Genomic DNA, 18439 nt, shown 5'->3' with positions numbered 1-18439 from the left:
TGTTTGTTTATTTGAGGCGTGGATATACGACATTTCGTTCATTATTTCCCTGTGGAGTACGTGACGCTAGAACCGAAATTCACCGATCCGGGAACAGTTCATCCCTCCCTCACGTCCAATGACAAATCATAACAACGGCAGAAAACTGACCCAGAGTCTGATTAAACGGTAACTTAAATCATATTAGCAACGTGCTGAGATCTCGCGATGTTTCTACGGTGACGACACTTCCCGTGTGTGATTTTCTTTTAAACGGACCAATGAACGGAGGCGGCTGGATGCTCCTGCTCGAACCGACCAATCAGGAGGCTTTGTTGCAGGAATTTAAAGGTCTGTGCGGCACTCTCCCTGTACCACATCCTTTGCAAGACGAACGGGTAAGTTCGTGTTAACTGCTTATGTATTTTTATGAAAAGGAATATCATTTTCTTTATGAAATATTATAATTTCCATATTTTTCGGTGTGTTGCTTTCTGTATTTCCGGGTTGAACTAGCTGGCAGTTTGACATGAATGTCCTTCTCTTCGCTGTCACGAGGCAGTTTGAAGTAGGTTAACTTAGACTGACTTTTGTTTTTATTTGTGTGCAGGAAACACACCACAATATAAATAACACCACAGCTTTATTTTCACTGCTGCTAAACCTCCCGACAACTTGAAAATGTCTTCTGAGAACGTCGCACGTCTGAACAAGTTCAAGAACAAAGGCAAAGACGCCAATGTGAGTTCATACGGCGACGAGTTGCTTCACATCTGTATCCTTATGCAAGAGTTGCTGTTGTAAACATGTGGTTTGTCTTTACATGAATAAATAAATGCAGGAACTTCGACGCAGGAGAGTGGAGGTGAACGTCGAGCTGCGTAAGGCCAAGAAAGATGATCAGATCTTCAAGAGAAGAAATGTGTCTGCATTTCCTGATGAGGCGACTTCTCCTCTTCAGGAAAGAACCCAGAACTGTCAGGTAAGCCTTTTAAATCTATTATTCAAATTGAGTGTTCAATCTGCTGGTGCTTGAATCCAGACAAGACCACTATGATCCATCCAGTTCAATTTGTATAGTGCCAAATCCTTACAGTTATAAGAAGTTATCACAAGACAGCCACAAATCTTTTTCTTCAGCTCTGTGGTAATCTTTGAGTCTGAGGTTACTCAATTCATGTTTCCCCCCTCTTGTGTGTCAATGGGCAGGCCGCCCGACAGTGGACAGTTGAAGAGATTGTTGCAGGAGTGAACAGCGGTAATGCTGAGTCCCAGCTCCAGGCTACACAGGCTGCACGGTAATAACAATTCATCAAAGAACAATGTACACCTAAACTGTACAAAACAATCACAATGACCAGTTACCGCCACCATGACTCACTCTTTACTATCCTGATCACAGGAAACTGCTGTCTCGTGACAAGCATCCTCCCATTGACCAGATGATCAGTGCTGGGCTGATCCCCAAGTTTGTCGCCTTCCTGGGGCTTATAGACTGTCCACCAATCCAGTTTGAGGCTTCCTGGGCTCTGACCAACATTGCCTCTGGGACGACTGATCAGACAGCAGCTGTTGTTGAGGGCGGGGCCATTCCTGCCTTCATTGCGCTGGTCACATCCCCTCACCAGCACATCAGCGAGCAAGCGGTCTGGGCCCTTGGAAACATTGCTGGTAACTGACAAAATATTTTTGTCAATAGTATGTCATTAGTATTGGGTTAGAAGCAAATGTCACGTCTTTGGGTTTTCTTTTTTTTTTCTCTTTTTTTTTAATATTATTTCTTTTGGTCTTTAGGTGATGGATCAGCTCTTAGAGACCGGGTCATCAAGCATGGAGCTGTGGCCCCACTGCTCAGTCTGCTGGCAGTTCCTGACCTGTCTGTATTTAATGTAAGTGGGTTTTTTTGGGGGTTCTTTGTAATAGAAAACCAAGTTGTTGGGTTTTGTTTTTGTTTTTTATTTTCTTTTAGTGACCTATTGTAACAACATTTTTATAGCAATTTTCTTGACATGGTCAAATTAAATCATTACTCTTATTGTCCACTAGGTGGTGCCCTAACTCAACCAATACTGCTGTGTCAAACTAAGGCCTGGCCTTCTCTTATACTTGTGTTGTGTTTTGTTGCAGACTGGCTACCTGAGAAATGTCACATGGACGCTGTCAAACCTCTGCCGCAACAAGAACCCTTCCCCTCCTATGGCAGCAATCCAACAGATCTTACCCACTCTCATTCGTTTACTACACTGTGATGACCAAGAGGTGTTGGCCGACGCGTGTTGGGCTGTGTCATACCTGACAGACGGTGCTAATGACCGCATTGAGGTGGTGGTCCAAACTGGCGTAATTCCTCGCCTGGTGAAGTTGCTTGGCTTTGATGCGCTGCCTGTCATTGTAAGTATAAAGTCTCACTTTCTGTGTTTTTCTGTTAGTCCACCATGTACATGAGGTTGATTGTTGGTTCTTGTAGTCTGGGAGGCCGTGCCATCACCCTGAGGTAACTCTTTAGGTTATCACAAGTTCTAAAAGGACTCCTCTCTCCTTTTCTTCAGACCCCTGCACTGCGTGCCCTCGGCAACATTGTGACTGGTACAGATGAGCAGACTCAGACAGTACTGGATGCCGGTGCCTTGAACATGTTCCCCCATCTGCTGCGCCACAAAAAGCCCAACATCCAGAAGGAGGCAGCCTGGACTCTGTCCAACATCACAGCAGGGAAGGATGCCCAAATCCAGGAGGTCATCAACGCAGGCCTTGTTCCATACATGGTTGATATGCTTGTGCGGGTATGTTATTTGTTTGACTGTCGGAGAATAACACGTCAGCTTTACCAGTACACTGCTGTCAAACAGATGCCTACATTGGGTCTAACTCTTCTGGTCATGTCTCTGCAGGGTGACTACAAAACTCAGAAAGAGGCTGTGTGGGCTGTTACAAACTTCACCAGTGGGGGCACTATTCAGCAGGTGGTTTACCTGGTTCAAGCCAATGTGCTTGAGCCTCTTCTGACCCTACTCTCCTCTAAGGACAGCAAAACCGTCCTTGTCATCTTGGATGCCATTACCAATATCTTCATGGTGAGTGACTTGTCATGGAAAAATAGACCTGTCTGTCATGAGTTTTGCTGCTTGCTGTAAAATACTGATGTTTTCCTCTTCAGGCTGGGGATAAGATTGGAGAGTCAGACAAGCTGAGTCTAATGGTTGAAGAATGCGGTGGACTGGACAAGCTGGAGGCTCTGCAGTCTCATGAGAACGAGATGGTCTACAAAGCGGCCTTCAACCTCATTGACAAATACTTCTCTGAACATGTAAGTGTCTTAAAATATATTTGAACTGATTATTAAATCAACTTTTTTATGCCTGAGTGGTGGCTTACTGTGATGTTTCCTCATAAATGTTTTTGGGTTTTTGTTTTTTGTTTTTTTTTTTAAAGGAAGAGGAGGTGGAGTGTGTGGCCCCAGAAGCAACCGATGATGGTTATGCATTTCAAATCAATGAGAACCAGAGCACTTTCAATTTCTAGATAACTTTCTACTACCTCTACTCTCAACTTTACTGTACCCTCACTGCTACTTTGTTTGTCCTTTTGTTCATGTAATTGTTGACTTTTCTTGTTTTTGTATGTATTGTACATACTGTTTTAACAAAACTGATAAAACATGATTGTAAATAAAGTTGTTGTATCATGTGTGGTTTGTTTATATAAGTTTTTCACCATCAATTGTATTTACTTTGTAAACAAGCTACAGTATCATCTTTAAAATGGTCACGTAAGGTTTTGATTAAATCTTTGTGTTTTGTGATTAGCCTTGTGTAAATGCACAAAATCAAATGTACATGCCAGCCAACGTAGCTAAAAGGGTTACTCCAGAAATGCCAAAATAATGACACCCCAGAACTGTACAGTCCAGTTCTGGGTGCTGCCACAATCTAAAATCACTTCTTTGAAAGTTAATCTAGCAACTATATAGACATTTATGTGAAAATGTTTCACAGAAGACATTTTGATATGTCTTTGTGAAAGAAGAGGGAGGAAAAAAAGCACATGTAAAAACAATTCTAGTGGCTGAACTCTGTTTAGCTGCTTTAGTTTCAGGGTCCTGCATTCTGGCTGTCAAGACTTACGGGGCCATTGTTAATGTTAATAGTAACACCTGTGCTTTTCCTTCTATTAACTGCGGTGAAAAAGACCTATCGGGAGGCGAAGTCCCTCCCCTTCTAATGTCCCCTTGCAACCTTATTTCAGAAAATGTATGTACAGTAGTCCACAGCAAGCAGCAAATATTGTTTTGATCCTGTTTAAATTGTGGCCATCACATTATCTGTTATCTTTATGTATCTTATCAAGCAACTCCTGGTTCTTTTAACGGTATAAGATGACGAGCAAGACCCATTGCTTGTGTGACTACATCCTGGTACGAAACACAGCAGTGTCAGCAGCTCTGGGTAACATTAGCTTGTAGCAAGTAAAAGCTATGACGCAAAATTCTTTTGTGTGTGGAATCTTTTCAATTACATAATATTTTACATTTACAACAAACTACAACTTTCTTGACTTGTAAAATTATATTTTGAACTGACAAACTTCTAATACAAGGTTGTTTAATTGTCATTTTACAACATAAGGTTGTGTAATGAAATGTATCGTAGTTCCTTTTGTGCTACTCATGTATACATACAGTATATATATTTATATATAAAAGTTTTACACAGTAAAATTGATTAATAGTTAATCAAAATAAACAATGTATTTTTCTATTTCTAGAATAAGGTCCTGTGGTGGTCCATCAAAAGGAGAGGGACCATACTATTATATTACTTTATTTCTTCGTAATAAAACTATGAAGAACACACTACTTTAATAGTGGTGGCGGAAGAGGGCCCAGATCTGATACACGGTGGTTACGCCCATGTAAAAAGTCATAAATTGTCACAAACACAGGTAGATGTGTTTACCATCAAAGTAAAAACCGGGACAGCTCATCATCAACTCAGGGACCCACTGAGACCTGTGTGTGAATTACAGGGAGGTGTTAATGTAAATGGAATGAGCTTTATTGGCATGAAGGGACAGTGACAGTATGCAGCAGTTTTGTTTTTCACCTACTAGATATTTGTTGGAAGAATAATGCTCTAATTTCCGCATATTTGTGGCAGTGTAACAAAAACATATATGTCTCCGTCTCCACTGTTTTCAGTGTGTACACAGGCTTTCCTGGGCAGCCGGGTCTGTCTGTGACGACCTATCTCTAGGGCCTGCTTTTGTTCTTTTGTGAATTTTTTTTTGGGTCTGGATTCTTGTAGTGGATGTTTCTTGTCATGGTCGAAGCACAAGTTTACATCATTTCAAAATACAAAAGAAACTTGTACATTCAGGAGCTGGTGTGTGTGTTTTTCAACTCTTTTAAAAAACTTTATTGTCAATTTTAGCAGACATAAGTCAAAAGTGTAGACCATTAAGACATAATGAAAAGGATAATATAACAGAACATGGCTCAGCAGGACTACACATTCAACATAGTAGCAGGACAGGCTTCAGGTACAGTATATACAAAGAAAGAAATAACATACAAATTAGAATAAATGAAAAAAAATAATAGTAATAATAAATAAATATATGAGGATTAAAGGAGTAACTTAATAGAAAAGTAGGCAAAAAAGATCACATTCATATTTCTGTTTTAAAATATCTGGTAGCATACGTAAAAAAAAAAAAATGTTTAAAAAACCCATTTGAACTTTAGCTTTCTGGATGTGATATTTCCCTACTGACATTAAATAATATGAATGATCTGGTTTTCATTTTCACAATACAGTATTACATCCTGCTTCTGCTTTAACTGAATGGTTGGTCGGAGTCACAAAATAGTCCTCATGTTGTGCGTGTCACTCCCCCCCCCCACCCCCGCCCCCAGTCTCCTCCGAGCGGCAGCAGCAGCCTCCTGAAGTGGGATCTCCACCGGAGGGCTCAACAGTTCAACTCCCGACGAGCAGCGGAGAGGAGGACCCGGTCCGAGGCACAGGCTCCTTCCGAAGATGTGAAGACAAACAGCGGCGCCGCGACTCCGTAGCAGCTCGTTTTACACGTCCCCAGCAGCCAGAAGAGCTTTTTGTAGTAAATGCACTTTGCAGCAGTGCCACACTCGCGCTTTGCTTTTTTTAAAAATAAATAAATAAATAAATTGAAGCGTTTGTGAGCGATCGCTATGGCAGTTCAGTTCACATCCGGGCCACAATGCCTTGACTCCATTATTGTCTAAAACTGGCGGAGAGGTTGATAAACCTTGTTGGGGTTTTTTTTTTTTTTTTTTTAAACATTTAACAACACATTTTTACTACGTGCAGTGAAGGCTGGACCCGAGAGGAGATGTCTAACCAAGGAGTCCGGCGGAATGGCCCTGTGAAGCTGCGACTAACAGGTAGCTAGCAATGCTTTTTAAATCCCCCAACTATACTCCCCCCTACACACTAGCTAGGAAGGCTCGGTGTATTTGCTGGATGGGAACAGCTCCCATGGGCCATGGAGTTGGCTTAGCGCCGGTTCTTTCACCACGGCTCTCTTTAAAGCTACAATACATTTTAAAGTGTTAGTCGTTTTCACTGTGCTGGCTGTTGTTTTTTTTAAAAAACCTGACCGAGTGGGCATGTAGGTGGCGCTGAATGTGGATATTATTGTTCTTGGAAATAGTCTCAACCTTGTGATTGTCGCCAGGAACCACCACCACCAGCCATAACACGGGTCCCGGAGTATCGCTGCTATATATTGTGTTGCTCTGTCCTTGAGTTGGCTGTCGCTCGATGAAGCTAAATATCTGGGCAGATTTCAGCCCTGTCTGTTTAATATTTATCAATAATTACAGTGTAGGAATGCCACCCAACTATCACACTGTGCTGATCACACACAGGCTCACAGAAAGTTGGCTAGCTGGCGTTAGCCTAGCCAGACAGCCTGCCAGCTAGCTATAATCAAGCCTTTATGGAAGAACAAGCCTCGGTTGAGGTTGACAGGCAGCTCCACAGGTCACAAGAGTCTGCAGCAAGGGAGCAGTGTCCCATAACTGCCTACTGACAGACAGCTGCCTGTGTGGACTGCCATTGTTGCTTAAACAGATCACCATTAAGTTGTGTCCCTGCACTACACAACTGCATCCAGCTCACAGTACCTCTACAGCATGGTCCACACTCGAAGCTGGGGCTTTTTAGACAGAGTCATTTGTTGTTTGGATATCTCCCTTCCTCTTTCCCTCAGCTGTTTGCTTTGTGCCTTTTCAACACAAACAGGCAAAAAAAAAAAAAAAAAAGAAGGGGGTTTACATGAGAGCACACTGTTTTGACTGGGAGAAGTGGCCGACAGCTGCCCCTCTTTTGATCCACGTCCCAGCATCTGACCTGAATCAAATTCCATGGCGGTCTTTTCTATCAGGAAGGAGCCAAATTAAATATTTGAGCTGGTGCTGCTTCTGATAGGAATATAAGTGGAGACAACAGGGAGGGATTGTAGTGAGATGGATTTAATGAGCTGGAGGTGTAAGATGGCCAAGGACATCAAGCTCTGAGCAAATTTTTTTTTTGTAGTTGTCAGAAGTCGTTCAGGGTTCACTGCGTAATGAGGAGAGTTTTATACAGAAATACCCAGGATCCATACAATGATATACACTGTATCAGCATAGGTTTGAAATCAAGCACGTCTAGGTTACTGATAAATTCTATATTAAATATTAGTCAGCATTTTAATTAGTAACGTTTATCGTGAACCTTTTATTGTAGTTATGGTGGTATTGTGATGTGGACCAGTTATTGGTCTTTTCCTTATTCACGTAGCATGAGAATTGCTAGTTTCTGACACTGCATCAAATTTCCTACTTGCCGGGCAGGGTTCAAAACTTAACACCCCGCAAGCGCTGAATGCAGGTACATCTTCTGAATCATCTGAAGACCCGGGATCCTCACTAAAATATGAACCTCGAGTGATTCTGAAACGAGGTGATGTTTGTTTGTCAAATAATGCATGATGCAGTTTTATGGCTGGTTTGGAAAAAAAATAAATAAATAAAAATGTTTGGCTGGTAAATGTTCTCAGTTCACCCGCCATCGAGTACACTTGGTACCCTGTTGCCGGGACTTGTTAGGTTATCTTGCTCCATCATTCAGTGATGTCCCTCAGAGACATGTCCCCTCAACAAATGTGTATAGACAGCTTTCATGTTGCAATCTAGAGTCCGTTAGTTTGTCACTGCAGGTTGAGGTGGACCGCAGTGGTCTCCTGGAGGAATGCTAAGAATGTGAGAAAAAAACGAGTGTCGGACCTCACTGACCACCTCTCCCCTTGATGCTGAGTGATACTGCACACCCCTCCAGACCAAACCTCATCCCTCTCAAAGAATAATAACATCACTCCATAAAATGTGTTTTTGCTCATCTAAAAACTGCACAATGACTCTCTGTCTGTGTTTCTTTCAGGGGCTTTTTTTGTCAGCATCACTAGCAATCACTCATCAGGGCAAATGTCTTTCCATATTATGTAATATTGTGCCATGTCATCCACATGGTCAGCCCTGTCCCGTAGCCGAGCTCACTGCTCCCTTATCTGTTGCTCTCCCGCGCGGAGAGCATTGCAATGCACGGCTCAGCGCAGAAGAGGAAGCTCTATAGGAAGGCGGCCGTCTGGTGGTAAAGCCCGAGCAGAGAGGCTACGCTACACACTGTCATTATGTGTTTCTTTGTTAAGTACTGCACAGCTGTGTATACTAGGCTGATTAGATTGCTGCATAGGGAGTAATGGACCCAGAGAGCGTCATTGCGACATTGTAGCTGCATGTTGTCATCTGTAGTCGAGCTGATTTTTTGACACATAGCTGCAGATGAATTTGTTTCCAGGCAGGTTGTGAATGATGAGTTGCTACATTTAAACAGGCCTGTAGCTGTTTGTGCTGTAGGCGTCTCTCCTCGCTGACAACCCCCTGTCCATTTGAACCAGATGTTGCATATGTTTGCCAGCTATTAAACTGGAAAAATATGGCAAGCAAGCTGCTAAAACTAACACTTGGGGTGAGAATTGCCCCTTGACTACACGGGACAGGTTTCCATTATACTCTACAGCTGATCACTCCTAAATTATGTGACACACAAACACAGCTAATGGCATAACACGCGCGATCCACTGAGTCATAAATTACATCATTAAGGCACGGCTCATTGCTTTGTCTGATCATTCTTAAATTCTGTCATGCTGACATAGCTCATGGTATAATTTGCACCACTTTCCGTGCAACCATAAATTTGATGACACACAGCTGAATGCCAAGTCACAGAGTTCCCCCCGACAGGATTGAGACTATGCAGAAAAGAAAACGCATCCCTCCAATCCACCACAAACTGTGAGTCACCAGCTGTCGTATCGTATAGAAGCGAAATGAGACTCAAATCAGATCAGAAGAGTAAGTAAGAGTCAACGATGTTCTGTCTTTGCTCTTTGAATGAGTCTTTTGCCCGGAAAGACGTGCAAGAGAATAAACGAGCTGACATTTGTTTGATTTTCTGGTCTGATTCAGACCCTTGACGTTTATTGCCGTTTTTGTCCTAGCTAGGAGTTTACATGTGACTTGTTAAGCATATGGTTTGCTCATCTGAATTCTTTGGCGCGGCGCAGACTAGCGAAGAGAGCTATCTCAGTGGGATTCCCTTGAATTCTCCATTCGCATTCCCACCTCTTCCTCTCTGAGTCACTCCTGTTCTTTCCGACTGTAAGCTTCTTCCCCCTCAGATGGAGTCCAAAGCATATTTCACTCCCACCCTTACTAACTGAGCTTCCTCTGCGCTCACTGATTCTCTTTCTGTCTGATGCACTCCCTGTAGGTAGTTGTGCGTCTTTCTATTTTAATTAGCTGCGGGTGCAAATCAACGGGATTTGAGGGCGCTGCAGCTTGATTATCCTATATAAAAGGGCCAGCACTATTATTTTTGATTCAATAGTTGCAAAAATATCCTTGCTCCTTTCCCTTGTAAGATGACTGACAGCTGAATGGACACAGATGCTGCTTGAGAATTAAACAGACTTATTTTGAAGATGCAACAAAGGCTGGGGGGTTTCACACTGGCCCACTGTGTGGCTTTGAGTGAAAGGCTTAGGTCCCTCCTTTTTAGTGCGAGTCCCCGCTTTTTCAATGCAGCGTGGTCTCACTGTAGTCTCCAGACGGGGGTCTTTGGATGTCAGATAATTGAAGAAGAAACCCCCACAGCTGGGCGCAGATGGGGCTGTGGAGGCACAGGACCTGATGATCAAGACCGTTTTAATGTGGTCTGAGCTGGCGCTTGGTACATTCATGTGGTCTCAGTCAGAGCCATTTTTACAGAGTGGCTGTATGGAAGTGATTTGGGTTCATCTGGGTGTTCAGACAGGATACATTGTAAATACACAGTGATTGGCTGCATGTGGTGAACTGTTGACTCTAGTGGCCCATCATGGACATGCGCTTTTGAGCTAACATTTCCACATTTTGCTTTAACAAGACGTGAAAGAAAACAAATGGTGGCAAAGGACCAGAAAAAATAAAATGGGGGAGGGCAGGGGGAATCCAAAAGGGAACGTAACGAGCAATTATTGCACATCATTTGTAAACATTTTCCTTCCCCCTGCTGAGAACCTCCCATAATTTTAAATTGTTCCATCAATTAATTGACTGGCTGGGATTGGCTTTCCTGTTGGTTCAGCTGCTCCTCAATGAGGACAAAGCCTTCTGCGGTTGCTCTGCCCTCAACCGCCGCCAGCAACGGCCCGGAGGAGACCAGATGTAGCAGAGGGAGAGAGAGTGGGCAGCTTCTCAGAGAGGAAGTGCTCCCCAGACCCCAACACTTGTCTAAACGTCACCCCTGACAGGTGGGGAGCAGAACAATCCAGAAACCCCCTTTTGAGGTTCCCCTGTAATAATAAAGTGAAGATATTGCTATTACTCAGCAGGACATTAGGCGTCTTGTGTGTTGGTTGTATCACTGGGTGGCTTACAGCTCTATCCTGTCACTGTATTATAACAGCGTGCCATTGGTTTGATTAGTGGGCGGCATGTGTGGTTTGGGGAGATTGGCTCTTCCTGCTGAGTAGAGCATCAACACTTAAGAATGGCTGCTTTGCAACATTAACAACAGATAATATTTTCCTGTATCCACACACCCTGTTTCATTTGGAACCTCAAAGAAAGAGAAAATTACCGACCATGTTCTCTGTTTATGCTCGACTGTCCTACAGCAATGATTCCCAACCAGTTTCCACGCAAGGGTACGCGGAAAGACTGCAGCTCAACCAATCAGAGTCAGTTAGAAAGCCAACCGAGAACTCTAAAGTGGCTGGCTAATGGTAAATGGTTGAAATATGTAGCTGAAAGTCATGATTAATAGTTCAAAAGCTCAGCTAAAAGTTGTGATAAATGGTTCCAAAAGTTAGTTATGGATAAATGGTTGAAATTGTTAGCTATAATGAATGAATAAATGGCTGAAATAGTTAGCTAAAAGTAGAGCTTGGAGATCGAATTTACATTTTAAATGGATCCAAAAACAGCTGAATTGTAAAATTCAGAAAGAGAGATTTAAACTCTGAATGTTATAATACAGGATATACAGCTGCTAAGGACTCTGTAAAACAAGCTCCAATTTACTCATCTACACAGAACGTGTAGAATAATTTCCCCATAGTTGAGAAGAAGGGGCCACAGTGATGAGGCATTACAGTTTCACATCGACAAAGATATAGTGTCCTTTTTGTTTTAATAAAAATAAAATCAGATATTTAGGAATATTAATGTGGAAATTATACTTATTTTGCAGAAAAACATATTGGACACACATAATCATTCCAAGCAGACTATTTGTTTTTATGTTTTAATGTCATGTCTCGAGGGGATCTTTAAACAACATCCAGTTCAAATGAACACGGCTGGTTAATGAACTGAATGTACTTGAGTTCATCTGAGAGGGCCGTGGGTTTGCTGTATATGGTTTTATTTATGTTATTACCTTTCTTATTACAGGTGCTCAATGCAGAGAACGTCAGTGTCATTGCAAGTTCACAGGATGTGTCTTAGCACATACTGCATGTATCCACTGGAATCCATTTGGGAGCTGATGCTTACAGTTTGGTGCACACACCAGAACATCTGCAGCACTGTTCTCGTACACAGTATCCTACACATATCAGCTGTACTGACTGAGCCACAACTCATCCTCCGGCTTATTTGATACTCTTCATCGTATATCATTTTGTCCTTCCTCTTAGAGAAAGAACATTGCCCTCTTTCTGTAAGTGCACCTGAAACTATCCATTTTTGTGATTTATGCAGTCACTATGCTCGAAGCCATGGTTAATTACAGTTCATAAAGAATTTAAATTAGTACAGTGTATTCAGCCAAGATGAGTCATATGACTTTACATCTCAGTTCAGGATCTATATACACTGTCTGTGTCACACTGCAAGCTTGCACTGGTTGTGTGCTTCCTGTTGTACTCTCGGAGGGAGAGAGTGCAGAGAGTTTCTCTTTTGGTTTTGGAGAAGTGCTAATCCTGGGTGGTTTGGGAAAGACCTTCTTCAAAGGCCTTCTCTGTTAACCTGGCTGTGGTGGTTAATGGGTCAGAACTGGATTAGCAGTGAGTGTGAGGGAGGGGCGCTCGAGTGAGAACTCAACTGATTCTTGTCCGCAGGCTCTTCTCACATCATTCCTGTCTGGCTGTTCTCCATGCTGTCCTCCCACTGCTCTTACCCCTCTATTTCTTGCCTATTTCCCAAACTAGTGCTCCCTTTGAAGTTAGAAACTTCACTTGGGGGTAATTTTTTTTTTTATCAGAGACGGCTGCATGCATATCCAATGTCTGTCTAGAACCCTGTTTGACCTTATGTCTCCTTAGTTTTCTGCAGTCAGTCCTATGCTGGAGACGAATATATGCGCCATCAGACAATGTCACTATGGCTTGTTTTATTACACTGTCATTGATGTTGTGGAAAAAGCAGCATGTGAGGACCAATATTGTATCACTTTGATGTTGTCAAGCTTTGTAAGATTGCAGTATGAAGTAAACGTGCAACATGTGATCATGTTGTCGTTTGCTATGAAAATGGAGGAGACTCGCGAGCAGAGCTGTCCATAGCGGACAATCACGACACAGAAACATCTGAGAAGCAGCATACTTCTGTCGACTTTGACAAAAAAGCAGCAGTCTAACTCTACAGCGACGACAAATGCGCAGGCTCTCTTGCTAACGTTGGCTTGCCACCCAAGGGAGGCAGCGGAGCGGAGGCACCACAGACCTATAACCTCGTCTGACTGCTGCTGTTCGGCACACTCAGCTTCAGCCGGCCCCTTTCCAGCAGCTCGTAAAATGCTCAATGATAAGATTGCAAGATTTATGTGTAAGGATGTGTGGATATGCCCATGGGTGTGGTAAGAATGAATGTTTTATGCTTTAGTATAGCATATATTTACCACGCAGTGTCGTACAGCTACGTGTTTTGAGATTATTTGTTCAAATTAATTCAGAGAAATTGGGTGTTTTTTCAGCCCTTGTGTATATTGTAAAAAAATCCTACAGCGGCGGTGATAAATGTAATACATCTGCAGTTCCAGCAAATCCTCACTATCTCACAGAGAAAAAGGGTAGGGGTCCCCCATCACACCCACTCCTGCTTCACAATGGCGTGCTGGTACAACAGAGCCATTTTCCTTTTATCTGTATACTGGTTACACTCTCCTCTGGAAGGTTACGGTCTCGTGGTTGAGGAGGGCCTCTCTTGTCACATTCTACTTTTGATCTGTGATTGAAGCTGTGGCATTAAGCTTGTTTCCCCCCTCATTTGTTTGTAGGGATGTCTGTGATTATTATCATCTCTCAGCAGTGTGCCCAGGTGAGATCACTCAGCAAGTTTGTGCAAAGTCTCATTAGCCCTGATAAATATCCACACATGCAGTGGTCATTTAGTTTTCCCTAGAAACAGCGGTGGAGGCAGGGTGGTCAAAGCGTTCCTGCCCAGCTGTCTGACGGAGCAGGGTAACCTGAGAATGATTCTTTTGACGTGCCGGCTCTGCTTTAAACCTGGATGGACACGGGTTGATACGATTAACTCTGACTAACCTCAAGCAGATGGGGGTCTCTCAAGTCTTCAGTGTTACTGACTGGATAGGGGGGGGTGATTTGGCACAAAAGCCGCAAGACGCCAACAGCTGACTGGAGGCGTCTGTCCGTGCCTCGGCCTGACGTTTGAGCCCCTTCAGTCCTCTGTGGAGACGGACCGAAAGAGAGATGTTTATATTCGCACTGGATCACATTTCAAATGGCACCTCTGCCAAAGTTGAACAAATACACCACCGGATTCCTCTGTATATGCACAGAGAAGCAAACGTGATATTTCAACACTGTGGGGTTTTTTCTCCCTGATGCTCTTGCGCCAGAAGATTCCTAAATATGTACGGAGGCACATAGGTAGTCCTGATTCATTGTTTATTCTCGATGACTCCCGAGATTGACTCTGATGTGTAACTGATAACAGTTGCGGTCTGATTCGCAGGAAATTCATTATGAAACTAGCTTTCAAATCCAAAACAGGGAGTGCCACTTGTCTGATGATTCAGCTCTCAGGCACACACTACTGAAACTGTAGTCATGTTGGGAATGTTCAGAGATGTAGTCTAATATTGACTTTTTACAAACCTTATTATTATAGCCGAAGCACCTAATGTACTCATTTACTGTCCAGAGCTTAAGGCTAAAAGCGTGCTCTAGTGATAGTGAATTTTTGTAAGCCAACCCAGATGTTACTTCCAGCTTGGTCTCCCACAACTGAATGAAATTATTGTTTGGGTTTTGGATGAATTAAGAAACAGAGCTCCGGCTTGTGGTGGTCACGTGTTCTCCACAGATCATCACATTTCTTTTACTCAGTCTGAAAGCTTGCGTTAAAGATTTAAGATACTTTCACTTTCTGAAAGGCTTTACATGTTAATATGGCATGTGTTGAATTCCACAGATTTGTTGACGTTTGTCTGCGTTGTTAAAAAAATAACTTCAGCAGAAAGCCTTTAAACGTGACTTCATTTGACTACGTGGGCTCTGAGAGATGATTTCATCAAAGGTTAGCTAAATATGGGTCAGACATGATGACACATGTCCTGCAGACAGGCATCATCCAATTTAAATATGTCTTGCAGCGCATAGTTAAAGCTGTTTATGGTATGCACCTGCAAGTCAGCGGCGTTCGGCTTTTGATCCAGTGACCACCACTGCATTTCAGTGAGACATCGGGGCTAATTACTGGGGATGAACATGTCACGTGTGTTGTGGATAAAATAGCTTCATCCTGTGTATATACTTGGACAGCCATTACTCATTCTATGCTCAGTCCAGAACTACATTTCCATATGTCCACATTTTCCATTGAATTACTTCAAGGATAGCTAGATTAAACAATTAATCAGTCAGTTGTTTCAGTAATTTTTCCAAATAGTGGTAAAGAAGCCAACATTTCTCTGATTCTTTGTTTTGTATTGTAAGCTGAATATCTTTGGGTTTTGGACTTTTGGTCGAACAAAAACGACATTTAAAGACATTATCTTGTGAAGTTGCAATGGGCAATTTTTACAACAGTTGAAAAATGAAGCTGCATGAATCAATAATGAAAATAATCATTAGTGGCAGCCCAATTCTCAAGACATAGTAGTAGATGGCTGTGCAGTACTTTCATCTGGGATTATGACATGATTACTGTCCTGATTCTTCAAAGTGTGTGTAGGTCCTCTCCGTCCAACACATTCATTGGCGAGCTGCACGGTAGAAAAGGAAAAATATGACTGGGTAGTAATGATGTAACACTGCTCCCAGATGAAGTTGTGAAATCATTCTTAGAAACTGAAAGTCCCCAGGATTGGGGGTGTAGACAGGGAAACAAAGTGGAGAAGCAAAGCAACACTTCTGGCATTTAACACAGCAGTGTGGTGGTCCTCAACTTCTGTTAAACAGGTTGGTGCTATCCACCCTCTCCGCTGCAGCTCGGTCCAGGCCTCTCCTCTACTCTCCTCCATTACATCAGAGTGGGCAGAGGAGCCAAGAAGCTAGGAGAGCCGTGCAGCCACTGAATTTAACTCAGGTCCCAGCCAACAGTACTGCAAGCTTGCAGAAGCCTAAGCTGTGCCGCGCTCTGATTTGCTCACTGTTTTGACTTCTTACTTAGCGGCAGCGGGGAAGGTACTGTGGAAGACTTTACTCGCCTGGATGACTCTCTGTTAGGCACGTTGTATCACACAGAGTGGAAAGACAGTGATGTACTATGCAGTGGTAACAGGAATGCCACTAAAAATTGCCATTGTGGCATGGTTTCCCACTATTTGGAGCCGAAAATAGTCGGGGTGGACTCCTCTATTATGCAATTACAGTGGACTGTATCACGAAGGGAAAAGGTGACGTGAGATGGATGAAATGTTCTCACACTAAAAATGTTGCCAGCCTCTTTCCTCTCACATGTGGTTGTGTGTGGTGAGTTTCCCCATGTAGTCAAACAGGTTTTTGCAAAGGAAGATAAGATCCGTGCTTGTCTTAGTCAGTGGATTTGTTACAACTGTGCATCTTTTGTATCTGCACCTTGTGTCTTTGTTTGAATACTGGTTTGGTTAGAAAGCAAACAGCAGTGTTGACTGCTTTTTTTCAGTTGACTGTGGTGGTGAGACCAGAACTTACATTCTGTTATGTGTTTTTCTGACTTGATAGTCTATCTATCCATCCATCCATCCATCGACAGATATATATAGATATATATAGTATATTATGATTAGGGCTGCAGGTAACTGTTATTTTCAGGGTTACGGTTAGATGATGTCTTCACATGTCTTTTGTCTAAAACCCAAAGATATTCAATATTACAATGATAAACAACAAAGGAAAGGAGCAAATCATCTCATGTAAGAAGCCTAAAACAGAATTTTACAACTGTAGAAATCTGCAAATATTCAAATTGGTATCTTGTCTTAAAGAAAACCCCAAAAGACTCAAAAACATGTAATTGATTGTTTGAGTCTTCAAAAGTCCTGTTCTAGGCAATTGTTGAAAAAAAGCTGCTGATTTATTGTTGCAGCATTAGCTACGTTCGCATCTGATGCCGACCTGAGCCGGCTGTCTGTCTGTTCAGTGGTTCCATTCATTGTTGTTCACGGTTGTTGTCACTACCGTCACAGTCCTCTGTCAGTGCTGCCAGCATTATGCATCGTGGCACCTAAAACGAATCCAAAACAAAACCTGACTTCCTGCCAGTTATTCATCTTGGCCGGTTGCCCAGATATTAACAATGTCTAATAAACGCCAGGCTTTGATACTGCTTCATGCTCTAACCACAGCAGATCATTTATATATAATGCCACCTTTCTGAACAGACATGTGCTTCCTCTGAGTGTCTCAATGTGTTCCACAAGATCTCTCATCACTTCTCCGGCAGGCGTTGAGTGTGATGTATAATGATGTATGGCTTCTCTTAGTCATGGCCTTTTTATCTTTTTATAAGGAGAAGCTCTGGCGGATATATCACGTCTCCTGCCTTTTCTTTCCTCTAATTCCACTGTTGTTTTATGCTTCTGGTCACAGTGATTTGGTGCAACAGATGTCCCCAGATGTCCTTTTGCTCCAGTGTGTAACAGGAGGCCTGGGAATCTAAATTGTCTGTGTTTGCTTTGCGGTATTTAATGCACGTCACAGGGACTATGAGTTTCTTAAGAAGTATCACTGCTGGTTTCCTCTCCGCTCCTCAATTGTTGACAAGAGTGTTCTTTTCCCCTCCTCACTCGGGCACGTGTGAGAAGGAGATGGAGCATGTCTTTGAATGCCTTGAAAAGAGGGGATCAAGGTCTTTTTTTCCCTCCTGTGTTTCCTTTCTGTTTTTCTCTCAGTATAAAATGATGCACAGGGAGATTTTGTTACTCTTTTTCCTTTCTAATTTTCTAAATCTTGGAAATTGTAGGTCTGTTTAGAGGTATTAGAAGATTTTCCTGGCAGTAGTAGTAGTAGTTCCATGATCACTCTGCCACCAGTGACTCTAATATCTGTATTATATGACCAGAAGGAGTCTTATCAGATTTGCATATTACATAAGTGGATTTGCTAAGATATAAAAACCTGCCAAAGCTGGGATATTTCCCAGTGCCTACAAGTGACTTTGCCTTAACCACATTTCCACAGTTAGCTTGCACCCCGTGAAGCATTGGACTGAGTTCCTGAAATTCAACCCTGCTTCCTCACTCTATTCTGCCTGACTGCAGTTAAGGGCTAAAGTTAAGTGGTGTAGCCAGGTCTTTAAAAAGTAACCCACTTTTGTCATGAATAGGGCAGCGCTGAATGTACTATGTGAATGGGTGGTGTGGTTGCCTCTGTGGCAAATGCACTGGACTACCCTATAAAGCAGGAGCTTTTTTAGAGGTTGACTGGCTGTCTGGTTTCTGCTTTT

At 42.7% G+C, this 18439-nt stretch overlaps 2 protein-coding genes across 3 annotated transcripts in view; both read left to right on the top strand.

The window, feature by feature from the left end:
* The first annotated feature begins 328 nt into the window (after positions 1-328).
* On the top strand, positions 329-3666 carry kpna2 (karyopherin alpha 2 (RAG cohort 1, importin alpha 1)). Its single transcript, XM_051389350.1, has 11 exons — positions 329-377; positions 590-720; positions 821-961; positions 1189-1277; positions 1382-1650; positions 1774-1868; positions 2107-2370; positions 2529-2762; positions 2871-3053; positions 3137-3286; positions 3412-3666. Exons 2-11 carry the CDS (start codon positions 661-663, stop codon positions 3499-3501), a joined length of 1575 nt encoding a protein of 524 aa, XP_051245310.1. The 5' UTR covers positions 329-377; positions 590-660; the 3' UTR covers positions 3502-3666.
* Positions 3667-5949: 2283 nt separating this feature from the next.
* LOC127357128 (E3 ubiquitin-protein ligase SMURF2) overlaps positions 5950-18439 on the top strand; it is a 48697-nt gene continuing 36207 nt past the window's right edge. For both annotated transcript variants that reach the window (XM_051389349.1, XM_051389347.1), the window contains exon 1: positions 5950-6397. In XM_051389349.1, the coding sequence (XP_051245309.1) occupies positions 6346-6397 (52 nt within the window). In that variant the 5' untranslated portion in view covers positions 5950-6345. The remainder of the gene's footprint in view (positions 6398-18439) is intronic.

This window comes from Dicentrarchus labrax, unplaced genomic scaffold (assembly GCF_905237075.1).
Source record: "Dicentrarchus labrax unplaced genomic scaffold, dlabrax2021, whole genome shotgun sequence".
NCBI lineage: Eukaryota > Metazoa > Chordata > Actinopteri > Moronidae > Dicentrarchus > Dicentrarchus labrax.
This window is presented reverse-complemented; position numbering and strand designations above follow the sequence as displayed.

What these genes read in the sequence shown, in the direction of transcription:
- kpna2 (XM_051389350.1), top strand. Translation starts at nt 661, where the DNA reads ATGTCTTCTGAGAACGTCGCACGTCTGAACAAGTTCAAGAACAAAGGC. An exon ending in TTGATGCGCTGCCTGTCATT is followed by an intron (nt 2,371 to 2,528) that starts GTAAGTATAAAG and finishes CCTTTTCTTCAG; the next exon opens with ACCCCTGCACTGCGTGCCCT. An exon ending in CCATTACCAATATCTTCATG is followed by an intron (nt 3,054 to 3,136) that starts GTGAGTGACTTG and finishes TTTCCTCTTCAG; the next exon opens with GCTGGGGATAAGATTGGAGA.